This window comes from Rhinopithecus bieti, unplaced genomic scaffold, assembly GCF_001698545.2.
Source record: "Rhinopithecus bieti isolate Rb0 unplaced genomic scaffold, ASM169854v2 scaffold_1017, whole genome shotgun sequence".
NCBI classification, from domain to species: domain Eukaryota; kingdom Metazoa; phylum Chordata; class Mammalia; order Primates; family Cercopithecidae; genus Rhinopithecus; species Rhinopithecus bieti.
The window spans coordinates 6,557,387-6,578,012 of record NW_016803657.1 but is presented as its reverse complement, the minus strand read 5'-3'; the positions used below and the strand labels follow the sequence as shown (position 1 = coordinate 6,578,012).

General features: G+C 53.5%; 1 protein-coding gene across 1 annotated transcript in view; it reads right to left on the bottom strand.

Annotated features, from left to right (window-relative positions):
• The window catches only part of FOXK1 (forkhead box K1), a 91,107-nt gene that overhangs the window by 7,862 nt on the left and 62,619 nt on the right, over positions 1-20,626 (bottom strand). The window contains exons 3-7 of the mRNA XM_017894832.1: positions 6,944-7,100; positions 6,200-6,346; positions 4,415-4,608; positions 670-836; positions 297-581 (exon numbers count right to left, since the gene is read on the bottom strand). Of these exons, the coding sequence (XP_017750321.1) occupies positions 297-581; positions 670-836; positions 4,415-4,608; positions 6,200-6,346; positions 6,944-7,100 (950 nt within the window). The remainder of the gene's footprint in view (positions 1-296; positions 582-669; positions 837-4,414; positions 4,609-6,199; positions 6,347-6,943; positions 7,101-20,626) is intronic.

Below are 20,626 nucleotides of genomic sequence, written 5' to 3'. Positions count from 1 at the left end.
GCCTGACTAATTTTTCTATTTTCAGTAGAGATGGGGTTTCAGTACATTGGCCAGGCTGACCTCGAACTCCGGACCTCACGTGATCCACCCGCTTTGGCCTCCCAAAGTGCCGGGATTATAAGCATGAGCCACCCACCCAGCTCATGCTGATTTAAAAGGACAAGGCAGCGAGAGGCAGAAGCAGAGAATCATCCTCCTCAAGCCCCAGGCCCAGGCTGATGGCGCTGCCTTGGGGATCTGCCGGCCCAGACCACCACGGAGGGTCCTGCGAAGGCTGCCAGCCGCAGCTGCATTACCTCTGGCCTCGCTGCCCAGGTCCAGCACGGCTGCGCCCGCGGCATCATGGGAGCCTCCTGCCGAACCCTGGCTGGTGAGGATGTATCCGTTGGCCGAGTTGGCAGACGTGGTGACCACCCTGACCATGGTGACGGTGGGGGCCTGCTGCACAACGTGGATGGCGTGAGCTGCGGGCTGCTGTGAGGTTACAATGGAGGCGGGCATGTAGGCCACGGGCTTGGCCACGAGGCTGGACGGTCGGGGAGGCACGGCCATGATCACTGGCTGGGCACTGACGGGGGAGCCTGCATGGAGGGCGGAGAGCAGATGGTGACCCCTCCCGCACCCCCACGAGCCCCACCCCACCCCGCAAGAGGGCCGCCCGCTCCTTACCGGGTGCGCTTTGGGAATACCGGTACTCTGGGACAGAAGCTAACTTGGACCCAAACTCAGGGTCGTGTGGAATGGGGGAGCCCTCCCGAGACAGGCACTCTGGGGTCTGCAGGCCGCTGGAGCGAGGGGACATCAGTCCGGGGTGTGTGGGCGAAGCTGGAGCGCTCCTGGAAGAGAGGGAAGGGTCGTGGCAGTCAGCACCCACGCTGAGGGACAGGAGGACGTTTCCGAGACATCACGCATCTCAGTGTCGCCCCCATCCCCCGCCCACGCTCCCGGAAGCTGTCTCTGTCCTCCCCATTCAGACAGTGAGAAATGCCCCCTGAAACCTGAACCCAGTGTTTAAAACTCCATCTGAGCGGGGGCTGCATCGGGGGAGGCTCCGTTCCATGGGAGCAGACGGTATCATCTGAGGTGTTGCAATGAACGCGACAACCTACAGAGTTCACTTCCACCGAGGTCCAGCCAGGTGTCCGTGAAAATGGCTCAGGCCTTCTGTGCCAAAAACATAAGCTTCTGTTTCATGGGCACAACGATTATACCATGAAAACTCTACCCGAGAGTAAAACGAGCTTTGGGAGCACAACTGTTTCCTGCACAACTAACAGTCCAAGCACGCCCACTCCCCGCCCGCTCCCTGCCACCATCGACCCAGGCTCTACGATACAGCGTTCCTGCCAGGTGCCACCTATGAGGGCCTGGCGTGGGCCACACGGCCGAGACCCGGGCCTAGAAGCAGTCAGCTTTCTTCTCTGGGACCACCCAACACACACGAGGCAGGACACGCAGCCCAGCCACGCCGCTGCACACGCAAAGCAGGAGGGTTCAGCATAGACCAGAGAGGCAGGAAGCTGGGACTCACCAGGGACGGCTGGGGTAAGGAGCAAGCTTTTATACATACACACACACACACACACACGGACACACATACATATGCAGACACACACATATATACATATATATAATAATTTTTTTTTTTTTGTAGAGACAGGGGTCTCGCTAGGTTGCCCAGGCTGGTCTTGAACTCCTGGCCTCAAGTGATCCTCCTGCCTCAGCCTCCCAGAGTGCTGGGATTACAGACATGAGCCACCGTGCCTGGCCAGAGTCTTCATCATTTTACAAACATCCTTGGTCACTTTGCATATGCTGTGTCTACCGCGGGTGGCTGAGCTGGGCCCTTCCTGGGCTCCACAGGCAGAGGCCCGGGCACTCCCTCTCCATCCCTCCCCTCCCTGCTGCCCTGCAGTCTCTTCCAGACCACTTAGCTCCCTGTCTGTTCCTCATCCAGGGGCCTGGAGGCCTTGACTGTGGATTCCAGTGCACACCGGACTCAATCCCAAACCCATGTGGCCAGGCCGCTCCCCAGTTCTTAAGTCTGCCACGGCTCTAATTCTTACCAAGAGTCCAAATGCCTGTCAGGGCCCTCTCTAATCTCCCCTTCCTCTACCCAGTCACCCCGTTTCCTAGGACCTGCCTCCCTTTAAATCCATCCAGCCTCTGGAAGTCAAGCCAGCCTCCTCCCTCTTTGGAAGACACAGCTCTTGCCGTACAGTCCTCAGGGCCCAGAGGGTCTTCCTCCTTCCACCGCCCAAGCAGATTCTATCAGCACAACACCTGCTTCCACAGCTCCAAGTGCGACCTTGAAGATGGACATCTTCAATGTCATTGAAAATGACCTTGGTGGCTATCAGGGGTTCACCCATGTCCCCCAAAGGAGACACACTGGCATCCTAACTCCCAGTACTTCAGAACGTGAGCTTATTTGGAGACAGGGTCTAACAGAGGTGATCAAGTCAAAAGGTCATGGTCATTTGAGTGGACCCGAATCCAATGACTGGTGTCCTCGTATAAAGGGGAAATGTGCCCTGACACACACAGATGGTGCCACTTGAAGATGAAGGCAGAGGGTGGTGTGACACACCCACAGGCGGAGCAGTGCTGGAGACCGTCGGCAGCCAGGGCGGAGGCCTGGGGAGACTCCTCGCAGCCTCAGACGGACCCCGCCCTCCCGACACCTTGTCCCTGGACCTCCAGCCTCCCTGCAGAACTGTGGTACAATCATCAGCTGTTCAAGCCGCCCAGTATGTGGTACTTGTTTCAACAGCTCTCGCAACCTAATGGTTAAACAAAATTTCTGTTCACGTTCCATTTAAGTCATGTTATGTTCAGATTGATATATCTGAAAATTCATTTCAGGCACAGGGTCTGGCACTGTGATTCTCAGGTGAACGGGGCGTATGGTTAAGGCAGGAATTCAAAAAAGTGTCTGAATGTCACTTGGAGCTCAGTTGAAATGCTCAGTTGAAATGCTCCAAATGATGTTCTAACACTTTTTTGAAGTCCTACCTTAACCATACGCCCTGTTCACCTGAGAACCGCAAGGCCAGACCCTTGCCTGAAGTGAATTTTCAGATATTTCAATCTTTCATCGAACCGTGTTGGAAACAGAATTTTGAAATGGGAAGCACGAGATGCTAACGTGTCCTTCCGCTGGTAAGGATTTCCGGGAGTGCCGCTCAGGAGATCTCCCCCACACCTGGGATGGGCTCATCTGAGGTGCAACCTGGGAAGAGCTGCCCAGGCTGCTCACAGGAGGTGCTGCTCCTCCAGACTGGGCTCGGCCAGGACCGAGATGGGCAGGGGAGGCCCTGACCCACCAGGTGGGCGGCGGCGGCGGCGGCTGGGGGAGGGTCTGTCCACCCCGCCTGCAGCAGGGCTGCGTTCCCAGCATCTGCGAAAAGCAAAGGTGGTTGTGGGCTCCCCAAGTCATACCCTTCGTCTGTCCCTTCAAAGATTCGGCTCTCCCTGGGTCCTCTCACACTGCAACGGAAAGCTCAGTGCCACCGAAAGCTACAGTCCACTTATTCTCGGCCTTAGGAACTGTTCCCATTGCTACACACATTTCCACTTCTAAGAACTAAAATGTGATTTTTCATACAACAGTCAGTGGCTTACTTAGTAATCTTACTATTTTAGGAGTTCTTGGTCCTGAGATATTCTTTCAAAACAAAAACAAAAACAGAAAATGGTGGAGTCTTTGAGTGCCAAAACCAGCAGTCACTCCTCGGTACTTGAGGGGAGGGGGTTGCAGGTACCAAATCTGCAGATGCTTATCCTAGTTCCTTGTAGAAATGGTGCCGCCTTTGCATACAACCTGCGCACATCCTCCTGTAAGCTTTACATCATCACCAGGTTGCTTATAATCCCTACCACACTGTGCATGCTATGTAAATAGCTGTTGTAATGTATATTGTTTCATTTGTATTACTTTTTTTTTTTTTTTTTTGAGACAGAGTTTTGCTCTTGTCGCCCAGGCTGGAGTGCAGTGGTGTGTACAATCTCGGCTCACTGCAACTTCCGCCTCCCAGGTTCAAGTGATTCTCCTACCTCAGCCTCCCGAGTAGCTGGAATTACAGGCACCTGCCACCACACCGGCTAATTTTGTATTTTTTTCAGTAGAGGCAAGGGTTTCACCATGTTGGCTAGGCTGCTCTCAAACTTCTGACCTCAGGTGATCCACCGCCTTGGCCTCCCAGAGTGCTGGGATTACAGGTGTGATGCCCCGTGCCAGCCCTTTTCTTTTTGGGGGGAATATTTTGGACCTGTGATCAGTTGCATGCCCGCATGCTGAGCCTGCAGCTATGGGGCCCACAGATCCGGAGGGCAGACTGCACCAGGCATCTCTAAACTCTGGGGCAGCTCAGCTTTCCTAACAGCTCAAGGACGGCCGCGCACAGAGCTTTACCTTGAGGACAGAGGCCCGAAGGGGGTGCGGAAGCAGGAGACTCCCCTCTGCCTCCGTTTCCGGAATGCCTGTTCCACGAGCTTGGCTTCAGAGGTGGGGTCTATTCGCCAAAAAGACCCCTTCCCAGGCTCCTCCTGGGAACGTGGGACTTTAATAAAGTAACGGTTCAAAGAGAGGTTGTGTCGGATAGAATTCTGCAGGGAAGCAGAGACATTCACCCGTCACCAGCAAATCAGAAAACGAGTCCCACCCGCCCCAAATCTGCAACAGACGCGGGACCAGGGTGAGGGGGGCCGTCCCGCTGTGCAGAGCCCTTGGTGCTGCGCTGACTGGGCCTCATGGGAGCAGCACTGAGGCACAGGGCAGGTCATTCCTATCAAAATCTGACACAGCATCATGACCATTTTACCTTTTCTTTTTTTGTAAGACGGAGTCTCGCTCCGTCGCCCAGGCTGGACTGCAGTGGCGCAATCTCAGCTCACTGCAATCTCCGCTTCCTGGGTTCAAGGGATTCTCCTGCCTCAGCCCCCTGAGTAGCTGGGACTATGGCGTGGGCCACCATGTCTAGTTGATTTTTTGTATTTTCAGTCCAGATGGGGTCTCACACTCTTGGGCTTAAGCAATCCTCCCACCTTGGCCTCCCAAAGTGCTGGGATTACAGGCATGAGCTACTGTGCCTGGCTGCCATTACCACTCTTTACAGAAAAAGTGAAACAGAACGACAGATCCTGGTCTAGGAGCATGTCTGGGACAAAGAAAACACTAGGTCTTGGCCAGGCGCGGTGGCTCACGCCTGTAATCCCAGCACTTTGGGAGGCCAAGGTGGGCAGAATTACCTGAGGTCAGCAGTTTGAGACAGCCTGGGCAATATGGTGAAACCCTGTCTCTACTAAAAATACAAAAAAAAAAAGCCAGGCGTGGTGGTGGGCGCCTGTAGTCCCAGCTACTTGGGAGGCTGAAGCAGAAGAATCGCTTGAACCCGGGAGGCAAAGGTTGCAGTGAGCCGAGATCACGCCACTGCACTCCAGCCGGGCCAGCAGAGTGAGATCCTGTCTCAAAAAACAAACAAACAAAACAAAACTAGTGGATGTGCTACACTGACTTTGGAGAAAATACAGGCAAATGCAACATGCGTCAGTCATGGCTGGTGTGGACAAAGCTCTTACAATCCCATCCACAATTCAGACATGCACACCGTTTTATTAACAGTATATGGTGCATTTTTCCAACTTAACATGGGATCGTAAGGCACAGCAAGCACAAAATCTAACAAGGTATAGACCCATCTTCTCAGTTCTGGGGCTCAGAAGAAGAAAACTAATAAAAAAGTATTTAGATACAACGGTATCACAGTGCTGTCAGATGTATCATATGCCATCTGTGAAAACATCCCTCTTTTATATTTATCTTCTTAGTTAAAAAAATATTTTTTTTCTTTTTAGACACAGGGTCTTTCTCTGTCTCCCAGGCTGGAGTGCAGTGGTGTGATCATAGCTCACTGCAGCCTCCACCTCCTGGGCTCAAGTGATCCTCCCACCTCTGCCTCCGAGTAGCTGGAACCACAGGTGTGCACCACCACACTCAGCTAATTTTTAGTAGAAAAGAGGTTCTATGTTGCCCAGGCTGGTCTTGATCCTCCTCCTGCCTCAGCCTCCCAAAGTGCTAGGGTTCAGGGATGAACTCCCTCACCGGCCCTCTTTTCTGTTTTAAGGGAAGTGATGCGCCTGTTAGTTTCACGTTCTAAGGGCCTTCAGAGGTGGTCCAGCCCCAGGGACTTGGCCTCACCTGCCAACCTTTGTCGGCCGTCCGGTAGTAGGGGTAATGCTTGGTGATGTGGGCATAGATCCCGCTCAGGGTCAGCTGCCGGTCCTGGGCAGAGGAGATGGCCTGCACGATCAGCTGCGCGTAGGAGAACGGCGGCTTTGACTCGTCCTGCGGAGAGACAGGGCTCACGGGATGAACTCCAGCAAGGTCCCCGAGTCCACTCCACCCACCCGTCACAGGTGACAGGGAGGAACCTTCCCACAAGACCGTGCATGTCTCAACGGCACCCATCCCGGTGCCCTCCAACTATCCCATTGATGTGCTTGCATTCAACTAGGAACAGCCGTTTTTGCCTCGTGGGAAGGAAAACTTCGGTTTTATTATAATTTAATTCTGGAATTTCTCACCTCTTCCACAAATCAATTTGAAAACAGCTGTTGGACAGAAACGAGCTAAGACACAAAGTTATAAGGAGAGTGCCATCCTTCTCATGGGCTGTATGAAGGCTCTGACGCCAGGATGCCAGCAGCAAATAAACAAGGAGCGTAGCAGGAGGGGCCCTCGGTGATGGTGCCACCCCTGTCACCAGCAAATGACCAACAGGGATGATCTGGGCTCTACGGCCAGCTGTGGCTCCATTCCCTGTGGGCTGAGACCACCTCAAGCACACGCCCGTGGGCCCTGGGCTGTCTGTGCCGCCCACACTGGGTCACTATGGCCCGATCCTGGTCACCACGTGCATCACGGCTCTAGGTGGGCTCAGACCTTGGGGCTGTCTCCTCCAGACGTGTCTGCCTGCTGCTCCGAAGCGGCCTTTGCTGCAAACTCTGCTGCCAGCTGCAGGTCTGAGGTCACGTTCTGCACAAAGCGGTAACTGGAGGAGCCGGCACCACGTGGACTGGCTGGGCAGGAGTTGGGGACGCTGAGGAGAGAGAAGGACACTGTAAGCTCATGGCTCTGAAAAGGGGGCCCCTGTGGGACACAGGGCTTCCGGACCTACCCAGAGGGTGGGGCTGTGGGGAAGAAGCTCGCACTTGCCAATCGTAAGTGCCATCACGCTGCCCGGCCAAGGCCACACAGCATCAGGGACAAGACACTGGAAATAGCAGCCAAGTTTCCTTCCAGTGGTGACTTCTGCTCGGGGACTGAGGGCGCTGCAGGCCCTCCTCCTGCCACTGTGCAGGGCCCAGGGCAGCACCTGGTCAGGCAGCTCTGTGGGGGCCCCTCCTCAGCTCCCCCTACGCACACCCCTACAGGACGTGCACCCTACAGGACGTGCACCCAGAGTAGGTAGCCTCCGTGGGCTGCTGGCTCCTGCACAGGTGTCCACAAGGTGGCGCTGTGGGAAAAGGCTCGGGCCCAGGACAACCCCCGTGCAGTCACAGAGGCAGACACTGGAAAGGGGCTGTGGAGGTACCATCGCCCCGCAGGATGAAGGAGTGGCAGGTGGCTCTCCTGGAGACACCGCCCTCGGGAAGAGACAACCCCTGCGGTTTTGCCCTGAGCCGCTGAGACACCCCTGCCCTCATCCCCTCTCCCTCCCAGGCTGGAGCAACCCAGGTGGCCGGGAGTGACCGACACCCCTGGCTGCAGGTGAGGCTCTGGGTTGAGGCCGGGACCGTGGGCAGGAGGCTGCGTCCGTCCAGCTGAGGGGTGCGCCCTGGCCTGCTTCCCTAACTCACTCAGGCAGGCTTCGGTTAGCAAACCACGGCGATGTTTTGCTTCTGAAAATGATTTCTATTACAGGTATTCAGAGAAAGCCAATGAGAACACGAAGAGTGGGTGCAAAACCTCCCAAGAGAAAGCGCTCCCACTGTCCTGAGCTCAAGGGCACCCACCTGGCCCCGTCCTGGGCTGGACCCTGCCCACCTGTGATGCTGACATCCCCCCTCAGCCACCTTAGAGCCCCTGTGGCGGGCAGGACGCTCCCTGGCTGCATTGCCCTGCAGGCCACCCAGAACCATCCAGAAGGTCCATTCTCCTCCTCCCGCCTTGCTGCCGCTTCGTCTGCCTGGAACATCCTTCCCCAACTGTCCAGGCACAAGACTCAGATCTCCAAAACTTAGGCCAAGTAGGAGCCCCCTTCGGTGCAGGCAGGGCTCAAGAAACATTTTTTGGATGGAGCAGGAGGATGAATGAAAAAAATCCTGCGGCTGAGAAAAACCTGGCAGCTGACATTAATGAGCAGTTCAGGCCTGGGGCATTGTCAGCAATGACTCAGTGTCACCCACATGGAACGTTAAGGACTCTGATCTGGAATTCCTGTTCTCTCTTCCAACAGACTTCCCAAATACAGCAGAGTTAGGTAAGTTCCGCACATGTCGAAACTTAAATGAACATCCATAAATGGCTCGATAGAGGTAGCAACGGTCAAAAGGAAACTTTCTGAATTTAGTTCTGAACCCAAAATACAAAACCCAAGCTTACAAGAAGGTGCGAAGGGGACAGAAAGGTTTTGACTGAGAACAGCACACAGCCCCAAAAATCAGCTTTGTCAAGGGCCTCTGGGAACCAAATACCTCCCTGCCAAGGCAGGATGGCCCCATGGCTGGAGGGGCTGCAGACCACGCCTGTGCACCTGGTCCCAGACCCAAAGCCACTGGATATCCCCCTGGGACTCAGCAGGAAGAACTGAGATGTCAGGCCTTACTGGGACCACTGAGCCGAGGTGTCACTCAGATACACTCTGATCTCCGGCCACAGGCTGAGGAATGGCCAATCAGCTCGGAAAATCTTGTCCGAGGCCCATGAGGTGGCAGGCGGGCTTCTGGATCCTCCTGAGGACCAACGAGGGGCACCCCCCACCCCCTACTCCACAGATGGCCCAGCACGTGTGGCAGGGACCTGCTCCTGTTCCCAGCAGTTGTTTTGCAAAAGATCCTAGAAAATTCATGTCTGCCAGGCGCAGTGGCTCATGCCTGAAAGCCCAGCAATATGGGAGGCCGAGGCGGGAGGATCGCTTGAGCCCAGATGGTCGAAACTAGCCTGGGCAACATAGTGACACTCCCATCTCTACAAAAAATTTAAAATTAGCCAGGTGTGGTGGTGTGCACCTGTAGTCTCAGCTACTCAGGAGGCTGAGGCAGGAGGATTGCTTGAGCCCAGGAGTTTGAGGCTACGGTGAGCTATAATTATGCCACTGCACTCCAGCAGAACAAAACCCTGTCTCTAAAAGTAAATAAATAAATGAAGTTTTAAAATTTAAAAAATTAGCTGGGCATGGTAGTGCACACCTGCAGTTCCAGCTATTCAGGAGGCTGACGCAGGAAGATGGCTTGAGCCTAGGAGGTCGAGGCTGCAGTGAGCTATGATTACACCACTGCACTCTAGCCTGGGCAACAGAGTGAGACCTTATCTCAAAAAACAAACAAAAAACCTCATGGAGTAAAACCCACAGGAAAGGCTGTCATTCCCCAGATAATAATTTCAAGTGGAAATAATAAAGGTTGTCAAAACCTGGCTCAAACACAGGGAAGAGAGGAGGGTGGTCTCTCCACCACGTTCCCCAGCACTGGACCTGGCCTGGGCTGCTGGATCCTGGTGTCATTCGAGCTGGGACAGGTACGTCGCCGCAGTTTTGGAGGTTCTCCAGCCACCTGGGCTGAGGGACCACGTGTGTTTGTTCACATGGCTCCTCCAGCCCTCGGAGCAGCCCACCTTTCAATAAGCCCCACTCAGCTGTCCTCTGCAGGTGGGCCTCAGCCATGCAACTGTGCCTGGTACCAGGCTCCTGATACCAGGGCCCCCGATACCAGGCCTGCAGCTGAGGGAGGCAGGAAGCAGAGGCTGCTCGAGCCTCACAGCCGCTAAGGGCTGGTAAAGTGCTCTGGGGAAAGACAGGTCCGGGGGTACCTGGCCAAGGTGGGATGGGATACCCAGCTCCAAAGCCAGGGGCCTTGGAGCCGTCTGGGAAACTAATCAAGACATCTTGTGTCTGATGCCAAGAGTCCACGGAAACACTCCCTTAGCAATCTAAAGAAAATGCTGGGCCAGGTGTGGTGGCTCACGCCTGTAATCCCAGTACTTTGGGAGGCCGAGGAGGGTGGATCATGAGGTCAGGAGATCGAGATCATCCTGGCTAACACGGTGAAACCCCGTCTCTACTAAAAAATACAAAAAATTAGCCAGGCATGGTGGCAGGCGCCTGTAGTCCCAGTTGCTCAGGAGGCAGGAGAATGGCGTGAACCTGGGAGTCAGAGTTTGCATTGAGCTGAGATCGTGCCACTGCACTCCAGTCTGGGCAACAGAGCGAGACTCCGTCTCCCCCCGCAAAAAAAAAAAAAAAAATGCTGAATGCCAGGCACAGTGGCTCACGCCTGTAATCCCAGCACTTTGGGGGGCCAAGCCAGGCAGATCACCTGAGGTGCGGAGTTCGAGACCAACCTAATCAACATGGAGAAATCCTGTCTCTACTAAAAATGCAAAATCAGCCAGGCGTGGTGGTGCACGCCTGTAATCCCAGCTACTTGGGAGGCTGAGGTAGGAGAATCACTTGAACCTGGGAGGCAGAGGTTGCGGTGGGCCAAGATTGCATCATTGCACTCTAGCCTGGGCAACAAGGGCGAAACCCCGTCTCAAAAAAAAAAAAGAATGCTGAAAATGACAGCATACACATGCACACGTTTCCTCCTGTGGGAATGAGAGAGAGCAGAAAGTTGAGGGGACCCCACTGCTCCCTGACAGGGACCCCCAGCTCAATTCCAGGAAACAGGGAATCACTGCTTCTGGGGTAAGTACCCCAGGCCTCAGTCAGGACCCCCAGTCCCTAGCTGCCTGGGTGTGGGACGCAGAGGTTGGACAGCAACAGCCCACAGATGTCGCGGGAATCAAATGCCTGTGACCCCCAATTGGAGGCTGAGAGTGGGAAGAAGCACAGTAAGCAGCTCACCCCAGGCCCCGATTTTGCTGTCTCTATAGGGAGGACAATTTCCAAGTCACATTTCTGCCTCAGGTGAGAGAGCCGGAGGACCCTGCGTGGGGGGCTCCCGGAGCTGGGCTCGTGGGGACAACCCTGTGTTGGCCCACCACGTGCAGCCTCCACCATGCCCAGGGACCGGGCCTAGAAGGTACCTCTGGGACCACCCAGGACACGCCAGTGCAGGGAGACTGAAGAGGAATGGACGGGCCATGGGACACACGGGTCGCTGGGTCGCGTTATCATGAGAAGTCATGCTGAGAAAGGCAAATCCAACGACAGACCTAAAGCCACCTCTGGAGCAGCCAGCTGGGCTCTGTCCCCAGAGCCTAAGACAAGCCTTCCCTGGGGCACAGGGCTGTGGTCCTTCCAGTGCACCCTCAATGCCCTTGGCTCTATGCTGAGGTGGAGGCCACCCTGAGAGGCCTGGGGTCGGGATGGATATCGCTTCTGGCAGGCCCAGAGAGGGCAGTGCTCTGTCAGAAGGGACCTGATCCCTCCTGAAGCCCTAGAGACACAGATGGGACCCGCCTGGAGGAGCTGGAGGAAGGGGCTGGGACGGAGCCTTGTGGGCAGTGGAGGGGCGAGAAGGCCGCAGGGGCCTGCGATGTCCTTTGTGTCCCAAGGCAGCGCCTGAAGCCTCCTGGGGGAACCTCCCTGCAGAGGAGAATGCTCGGGGCCCCTGTCCCAGCCCCTGCTCCAACACCAGCCACTCTAAGAGGGTTTTAGGACCTCCGCTGTTTTTGTTTTTTTTTTTTTTTTTTTTTTGAGCACGGGGTGTGGTTGTTTTGGTTTCAGTCTCGCCTTGTTGCCCAGGCTGGAGTTGCAGTGGCCGGATCTCGGGCTCACTGCAAGCTCGCCTCCCGGGTTTTACGCCACTCTCCTGCCTCAGCCTCAGCCTCAGTCCCGAGTAGCTGGGACTACAGGCGCCCGCCACCTCGCCTGGCTAGGTTTTTTGCATTTTTTTAGTAGAGACGGGGTTTCACTGTGTTAGCCAGGATGGTCTCGATCTCCTGACCTCGTGATCCGCTCGTCTCGGCCTCCCAAAGTGCTGGGATTACAGGCTTGAGCCACCGCGCCCGGCCTAGGACCTCGCTGTTAAACAGAACAGCCGGCCAAGGCACATCTGTGGATTGATGAAGCTTCTAACAGGTGGGACATGGTGCAAAACAGAAGAGAAGAGGGACCCGGGAAAACCTATGGGAGCCTGGGAGGAGATGAGACGTGGTTCCCGTCCCTAGAGAGGTAACGATGCCGTCTCTGTAAGACAGTGAGAGCAGCAGCAAAGCACACCTGCAGAGCAAGAACACACTCTCAAAAACTAAGAATTCAAAAGAGGATAAATACACATCCAAGAAAGAGTGGAAGGAGAGACTGGAGAAAATCTCCCGGAAAGTAGAGAGAGAAAGGAAAGGAGAGGCATGAGAGACTCAGCTCAGAGGCCTGCAGGCACAGACAGTCCCAGAAGTGTGGACAGGAACCAGGGGTCCAGGTGAGGTGGCTCACACCTGTAGTCCCAGCACTTTGGGAGGCTGAGGTGGGCAGATCACTTGAGCACAGGAGTTCAAGACCAGGCTGGGCAACGCAGCGAGACCCCATCTCTACAAAAAATACAAAAATTAGCCAGGCGTGGTGGTGCACACCTGTAGTCCCTGCTACTCGGGATGCTGAGGCAGGAGGCTCGCTTGAGCCTAGAAGTGCCAGCCTGGGCAACAAAGTGAGACCTTGTCTCTTAAATAAGTAAATAAATGCAAAGTCTCTCTCCTGTGCCCTTTCCCAGGAAGTGACTGGAGGATGTACTCTAGTAAAACAAAGGAACAAATCAGGAAAGAGGAAGACGTGGGAATCAGGAAACAGCCCTCTCTCCACCACCACCTCCTGAGGGGATTCCCAGGATGATGGAGAAGATGATCCTGTGGTCAGAGGGGCCTCAGAGGAAGGCCCTCACAGTAAAGGGAGAAAAGGCCATTATTAACTCCAAGAGCAGGGGGAGTGTGACGGAAATAAGCCAAAAGTACAAGGAAGGAAATGGCTAAGTGTTACAATCACTACACAGTTCTAATACAGAAAATGCTAATGCTAGGTAAACCACACATGGTGATGTAACTTTACTGGGATGGGGAGGGAGGAAGCTAAATCCTTAATTTCCATACAGGAAGCTCATGTGTCATATCTACACCGGAAAAACCAAGAGACAGTCACGTACAAATACGACTCAGAGACACAGAAGACAGAAGGGCTCAGCTCTGGGGAGTGGCTTGTGGGGGGATTTTCACTTTCTGAAATGTTTGCATTTTGTAAGATGCATATAGTCAGATAGATAGATAGATAGTCTCTTCGTAATCTGAAAAAAATAAATAAATAGGGAAAGAAAATTTTCAGAGGCGAATTCTTAGAACGATCTTAAAGAATGTGTTCCTTTAAGATAAATCTGACATTGCAAACTGCTGGGAAGCTATTTTTAAAAATTAACTAGTGGATCACTCCCGTAGTCACGGCTGAGGTGGGAGGATCGCTTGAGTTCAGGAGGTCGAGGCTGCAGTGAGCCGTGACTGCAGCACTGTACTCCAGCCTGGGTGGCAGAACAAGACCCTGCTTCAAAACAAAACAAAACAAAACAACAACAACAACAAAACGGGTCCACGCGTAATCTTGGCACTTTGGGAGGTCAAGGTGGGAAGACTGCTTGAGGCCAAGAGTTCAGGATCAGCCTGGCCAACAAAGCAAGACAGCATCTCAACAAAAATAAAAAATGAGCTGGGTTGTGTGTGGTGGTGGGTGCCCGTAGTCCCATCTACTCAGGAGGCTGAAGTGGGAGGATGGCTTGAGCCCGGGAGGTCAAGGTTGCAATGAGCTGTGACTGTGCCACTGCACTCCAGCCTGGGCAACAGAGGGAGAGACCCTGTCTCCAAAAACAAACAAACAGAAACAAAATCAACTCCCCAAACCCAAATTGGAACCACCATTAAAAATAATAATTTTAAAAATAAAATTAACTTGTTTCTGAAGTGCATTTTGCCCCGGTGAGAACAGCCAGCATGCTGGCCTGAACAGGAGCTGCTCTCATGTGAGGCACAGACCTCACAGAGCTGAGTGGGTGCTTGAGCAGAGAGGCACCCCGCAGCTAGGCAGGTTTCGGGGTCAGCTCCATGTCTGCAGGCACCTCCTGCTTCCCCTGAGGCTCGTGGAACCCGGGAAGGGCAGTCCTCATGCGTCACGTGCCTGCATGCGTCACATGCCTGCACAGACGCTGTGCAACAGGCCTACTCCACACAAGCCGCTGGTCGCCAGAGGTCGACCTGAGAAGTCAGGCGGGCGCTAGGGCCCTCCCTGAGATTACAGGAAAGGCAGGGGTGGGGATATCCTTTCAACAGATTGGGGCAAACACAAGGACTCCCCTACCAAGCTTCATTCTGAACTCTCAACACTTTAGCACCAAAGTCGCCCCTCGAAGGGACCTAGGCTTAGGAAGACAGAAAGTCCCAACCTTCCCCTGTGGAGGAAGCAACAGTTACTGCCCCAGAGTTCTCAGCTGGGAAAAGACATAAGAGGGTGTGGTGGGGTGAGGAGGGGCAGCAGGACCTACAGGGACAGGGACAGGGAGACAAGGGAAGAGGGACCCTCACTAGGTTTGCAAATGCTGGCGCAGCCAGCCCAGATCAGCCACGCAGGATTCCCGCTAGGGGTGACTCACACCTTCACACCACAATCCTCCTGCAGACCTGCTGAAAACACAGGGAAGGCTGCAGCCACAAACTGGTGTTTTTTAATTATTAGTTTTTTGAGACAGGGTCTTGCTCTGTTGCCCAGGTTGGAGTGCAGCGGTGACATCATAGTTTGCTGCAGCCTCCAACTGCTGGGCTCAAGTGATCCTCCTGCCTCAGCCTCCCGAGTAGACGGGTTTATAGGCGTGAGCCACTGCACCTGGCTAATTTAAAAAAATTTTTTTTTTTAGAGATGGGGTCTCACTATGTTACCCAGACTTGTCTGGAACTCTTGGCCTCAAGCAATCCTCCTGCCTCAGCCTCCCAAAGTGCTGGGATTCCAGGCATGAGCCACCACGCCCAGCCAACCAGAAACTTTGAAACAGATGAATCACCCTGCAGGAAGGAACCAAAGTTTGTCAGAAAAAGGAGAGTATTTCTAACGTAGATCCAATAACCTCCAAACGCAAAAGACCTCTAACTTTACAAAACAACATAAACCAAGTTAGGACTGAATGTTATCTAGTAGTAAGGCAGAACTGTGTTGAAAGATCATGATTAAAAGGGAAAGATTTCTGAAGTCAGTTGCTGCATTTTTACTGTATATTTACATACTGCTGACCTTCGCCGAATTGTACGACTTACTTTCATTTTTGATCTCCACGTTGGAGACATCAGGAAAAGCCTTAAGAGAAACAGCTCCTGAAGTATTGCCCTCATGAGCAGAAACAGTCACTCTCTGTGCAATGTCCTTTCACTGAATTTCAGCAGTTTTCTTAAAACTCTACCTCTAAGGAACACTTTTTAGACTGGTGTCTGTTTGGTAGAACCTAGAAAATGATTAACTACTTTAATTATTTCATTAAATACTTCAATTCCTTCCTANTTTTTTGAGATGCAGTCTCGCTCTGCCACCCAGTCTGGAGTGCAGTGGTGCGATCTTGGTTCACTGCAACCTCTGCCTCCTAGGTGCAAGCATTCTCCTGCCTCAGCCTCCCAGGTAGCTTGGATTACACGCCTGGCTAATTTTTGTATTTTTAGTAGAGACAGGGTTTCACCATGTTGACCAGGCTGGTCTCGAACTCCTGAGCTCAGGTGATCTGCCTGCCTCGGCCTCCCAAAGTGCTGGGATTACAGGCCTGAGCCACCCCGCCTGGCCTGTAAAAACTCTTCTTTCCAAAAAAGGAAAGAAAGGTCAAACTGCTGCTAAAGATAGCAGAATTTATTTCAAAGAGAGTTCATTCATTTTCTGGGTGGAGTACTTCAGGGTAGAAAAAAATCAATCAGAAAAACACACACACGTACACACAAAACCACACACCCACACCCACCCATCCTGGGAAAGGGAGCGAGGGCCTTCGAGAGCAAAGCAGGAGGAACGGAAAGGAAGGAAGGAGGGTGGGGCGGGGGCAGGGGCAGCTGATCAGGGAGGCCCCCCAGGAAAAAGCCGCTCCCAAGCCACTCCCGACTCCTGGGAATGAGGGGCTCTGGGCGAGCCCGGCCTACACCAAGGCGGCCACTCCACGGCCAATGAGGACTGGCGAGGCGAATGCACACCAAATTAGGAAGGCAGGCACCGCGGGGGCGGGGCGGCACCGGGAGGGGACAGCCTTGCAGGCAGCCGGCTCTCCGGGCCTGGCCCCGCTCCCACCTCCGGATCTGTTAGGGAGCCAGCCAGAGAGGAGAGTGGGGAGGGGGCAGGGAAGGGCAAGGAGTGTTTGTAAACACGCCGGCTCCACCCTACAGCAGAAACTCAAACTGAAAAGTATCTTGGCAGGCAAAACCTCAAGGGCCTCTGAGGTTTCTAAACACTCAATTGAATTCCACGGTGCTAAGATAAACGGATGTAAACAGAGAGGCTTTTAATGTAACAATGGAAGGCCAAAAAGCCAGACAGCCAGTCCCTAACTTACTACTTTCTCCGCACAGAATTCCCCCTAACGAGAATCCGGTCTTTGCACAGGGCGGTTTCAAAGAACAGGACTGGGCAGAAGGAGGGGAACGGGGTGGCCCCCCACCTTCCCGGCTCCCGCAGCAAGATCAGGGCCGGTGCAGGCCCAGGGAGCTGCTCGCATCCCCCATGGGGACAGGAGGCCGCCACCCAGCTTCTCAGAACAGCTCCAGCCGCAAGAGCTTCAGGTGCTCAGTATGAAATTTCTTTACTCCCAGTCATAAAAAGGAACGAAATCTTGGCCTGGGCAGCAAGGCGAGGGAGCTGGAGGCCCTTGTCCCAAGTGAACTAACTCAGAAACAATACCGCACAGCGCCTGTTCTTGCTTATAAGCAGAGGCTGAACGCTGGGTACTCAGGAACAGGAAGATGGAAACAAGAAACTGGGACTCCAAAGCGGGAAGGCGGGAGAGGGGTGAAAGATGACCTACGGGGTACTTTGGGTAATGGGCACCGTAAGCCCAATCCCCACCAGTATGTAATATACCCATGTCACAAACATGCAATATGCACCCCCTGAAGCTAAGATAAAATAAAAATAAACAGTATTTTCTCTGCCCTAATTTAAAAAACAGGTATCGCTTATTAACTCCTTTGCAAATCACTACCTCTCTTGTCATACAAATGCGACTTTAATGTGCAAATTTGGATTAACACTGGGAAGTAGTTTTATTTTTTTAAGCCCCCTCCCGGAGCAAACCAAAACATTTTTCTTTCTTTCAATATGCTGAAACTCTGTCTCTACTAAAAATACAAAAAAATTTAGCTGGGCGTGGTGGCGTGCGCCTGTAATCCCACCTACTCTCGAGGCTGAGGCAGGGGAATTGCTTGAACGAGGGAGGTGGAGGTTGCAGTGAGCCGAGATCACACCACTGCACTTCAGCCTAGGTGACAGGGCAAGACTCTGTCTCAAAAAATAAATAAATAAATAAAATAAAGCTTCTGTTTAGCTGGATTACAACCTGCTGATTAATAACCCACTGCCAGGCTAAGGCAGGGGCGCTGGCCCAGCCCTTCCTCAGGAGCCCTGGATCGCTGCCTGGCCTCCTTCTCTCTGGACCTGAGGCCTTTGCTGCCCACCCCAAAAGCAGCAGGAGCAGCCTCTTCTGGTGTGAGCTCCCAGCAGCACATGAGCTGGTCTTGGCCACCATTTCTACAGTGCCTTTAAGGTGGTACTAGGTAAAGACTTAAGGACATATGCGGTGCTCAACTGCTTCCTTCAGATACAATTCCTGTAACATTCAATTCACCATTTATTCATTTACTTAGAGATGGAGTCTAGCTCTGTTGCCCAGGCTGGAGGGCAGTCGTGCAATCTCAGCTCACTGCAACCTCTGCCTCCTGGGTTCAAGCCATTCTCCTGCCTCTGCCTCCCAAGTAGCTGGGATTACAGGCATGTGGCACCATGCCCAGCTGATTTTGTATTTTAGTAGACACAGGGTTTCACCATGTTGCTTAGGCTGGTCTCAAACTCCTGGCCTCAAGTGATCTGCCTGCCTTGGCCTCCCACANATTAATAACCCACTGCCAGGCTAAGGCAGGGGCGCTGGCCCAGCCCTTCCTCAGGAGCCCTGGATCGCTGCCTGGCCTCCTTCTCTCTGGACCTGAGGCCTTTGCTGCCCACCCCAAAAGCAGCAGGAGCAGCCTCTTCTGGTGTGAGCTCCCAGCAGCACATGAGCTGGTCTTGGCCACCATTTCTACAGTGCCTTTAAGGTGGTACTAGGTAAAGACTTAAGGACATATGCGGTGCTCAACTGCTTCCTTCAGATACAATTCCTGTAACATTCAATTCACCATTTATTCATTTACTTAGAGATGGAGTCTAGCTCTGTTGCCCAGGCTGGAGGGCAGTCGTGCAATCTCAGCTCACTGCAACCTCTGCCTCCTGGGTTCAAGCCATTCTCCTGCCTCTGCCTCCCAAGTAGCTGGGATTACAGGCATGTGGCACCATGCCCAGCTGATTTTTGTATTTTTAGTAGACACAGGGTTTCACCATGTTGCTTAGGCTGGTCTCAAACTCCTGGCCTCAAGTGATCTGCCTGCCTTGGCCTCCCACAGTGCTGGGATTACAGGTGTGAGTCACCACACCCAGTCAAGTCACCCTGTAAAGTGACTTTTAGGATATTCACAAAATTGAATAACCATCATCACTGTCTACTTCCAGAACATTCTCTCATAAAGCTATATGAACTAAATAAAATACTGCATGTGCGCTGCTCGGCACAGGGCCAGGTGGGCACACACCAGGCTTTCAGTCACTTAGGATTCACCATCATCATCATTCCAGAGGGTCATGACGTCACAGCACTGGCTCTGCAGGCGGGAACCAGGCCCGGGAAGGTGGGGGCTGAAGTGACCGCAAAGAGTCACACACGCGACCACGCCCGGCCTGAGCCCAGGGCCTCACCTTTCCACAGCAGCACTGTCCCTGAACTTCTCTCTCCACAAGAGACTTGCCCACCCACTGGCTCTGGAAAAAAGGAGGCCAACTCCAGGCAACTCAAATGGAGATGATTCCCACTGGTAACTTGTCGGCAAAGCAAGATAGAGAAGCCGTGCCCCTGATGGCTGTGTTCCAAGAGAAGCCAGTGTCTAATTCTAACTGTTGACCCTGAAAAGGTGCAGGCCACGTACGGGCTGGGTGTGTTGGCTCACACCTGTAACCCCAGCACTTTGGGAGGTGGAGGAGGGAGGATCTCTTGAGCCCAGGGGTTCCAGACCAGCCTGGGCAACATAGCAAGACCCTGTCTGTACAGAAGATAAGAAAATTAGCTGGGTGTGGTGGTGCATGCCTGTGCTCCCAGCGACTTGGGAGGCTGAGGTGGGGGGATCGCTTGAGCTCAGGAGCTGGAGGCTGCAGCAAGCTATGATTGCGCCGTTGCACTCCAGCCTGGGCGACAGAGTGAGACGCTGTCTCTGAAAAACAAACAAAAGCCCTCTCTTCTCCTACAGCTGCAAGGGGAAAAAAAGAAAAAAGAAAGCAAAGGTGCAGCTGGGGCTCAGCAGAGTGCACAGGTCAGCAGGGCGGGACTGACATGGCTGGCCCAGGATTGCCACGGCACTCGCTCCAACAGACCAGCGTGCCCAGAATGTGCCTCACAGATGTCCCCGAGGGCCCCTGAGCCCCTTTCAGGGTATAGGTGAGGTCAACACCATGTTCACAACAGCCCTAAGATGCGATCTGCTTTTTCCACTGGGCTGACCTTTGCTGGCGACGCACGAGCGACGCGGAAACTGCTGGTGCTGTGGAGGAGTCACAGCTCCGGCACCAAACCGTGCGCGGCCACACGTCTTCAGGGCCACAGACGTGCAGTTGGAAGAGAGAAAAGCCAGCCACGTTTAGGAAATGTCCGCCATGAAGAGGTAAATAATTAAAGAATGTATGAACCCTCCAGCCTCAAGCACACGTCTGTTTTTGCATCCTTATATGACAGGACCAGGGCCAGGGCTGTGTGCCACGCATCTAGGCTGCCGCCTGACGTTCGTGTGTGACTCAGTCCAGGGCTCACTGGCACTCCCTACACAGAGCTCTGTTTACACTTTTCACTCTGCAACCCCTACTCAGGAGTTTATCATTGTATAACACACCAGAGATGAGGAAGTTTGAGGACTTTCTTCAAAATCTAGATTAATTTCTAAAAGGTCACAGAGAATTTTCACAAATGAAGCTTCCAGAAACAAAGTTCACCAAATCCTGGTGGACAAATATTACTTTAAAACATTTTCAGCCAGGCACGGTGGCTCACACCTGTAATCCCAGCACTTTGGGAGGCCAAGGCGGGCAGATCATTTGAGGTCGGGAGTTCAAGACTAGCATGGCCGACATCGTGAAACCCCGTCTCTACTAAAACTACAAAAAAATTAGCCAGGTGTGGTAGC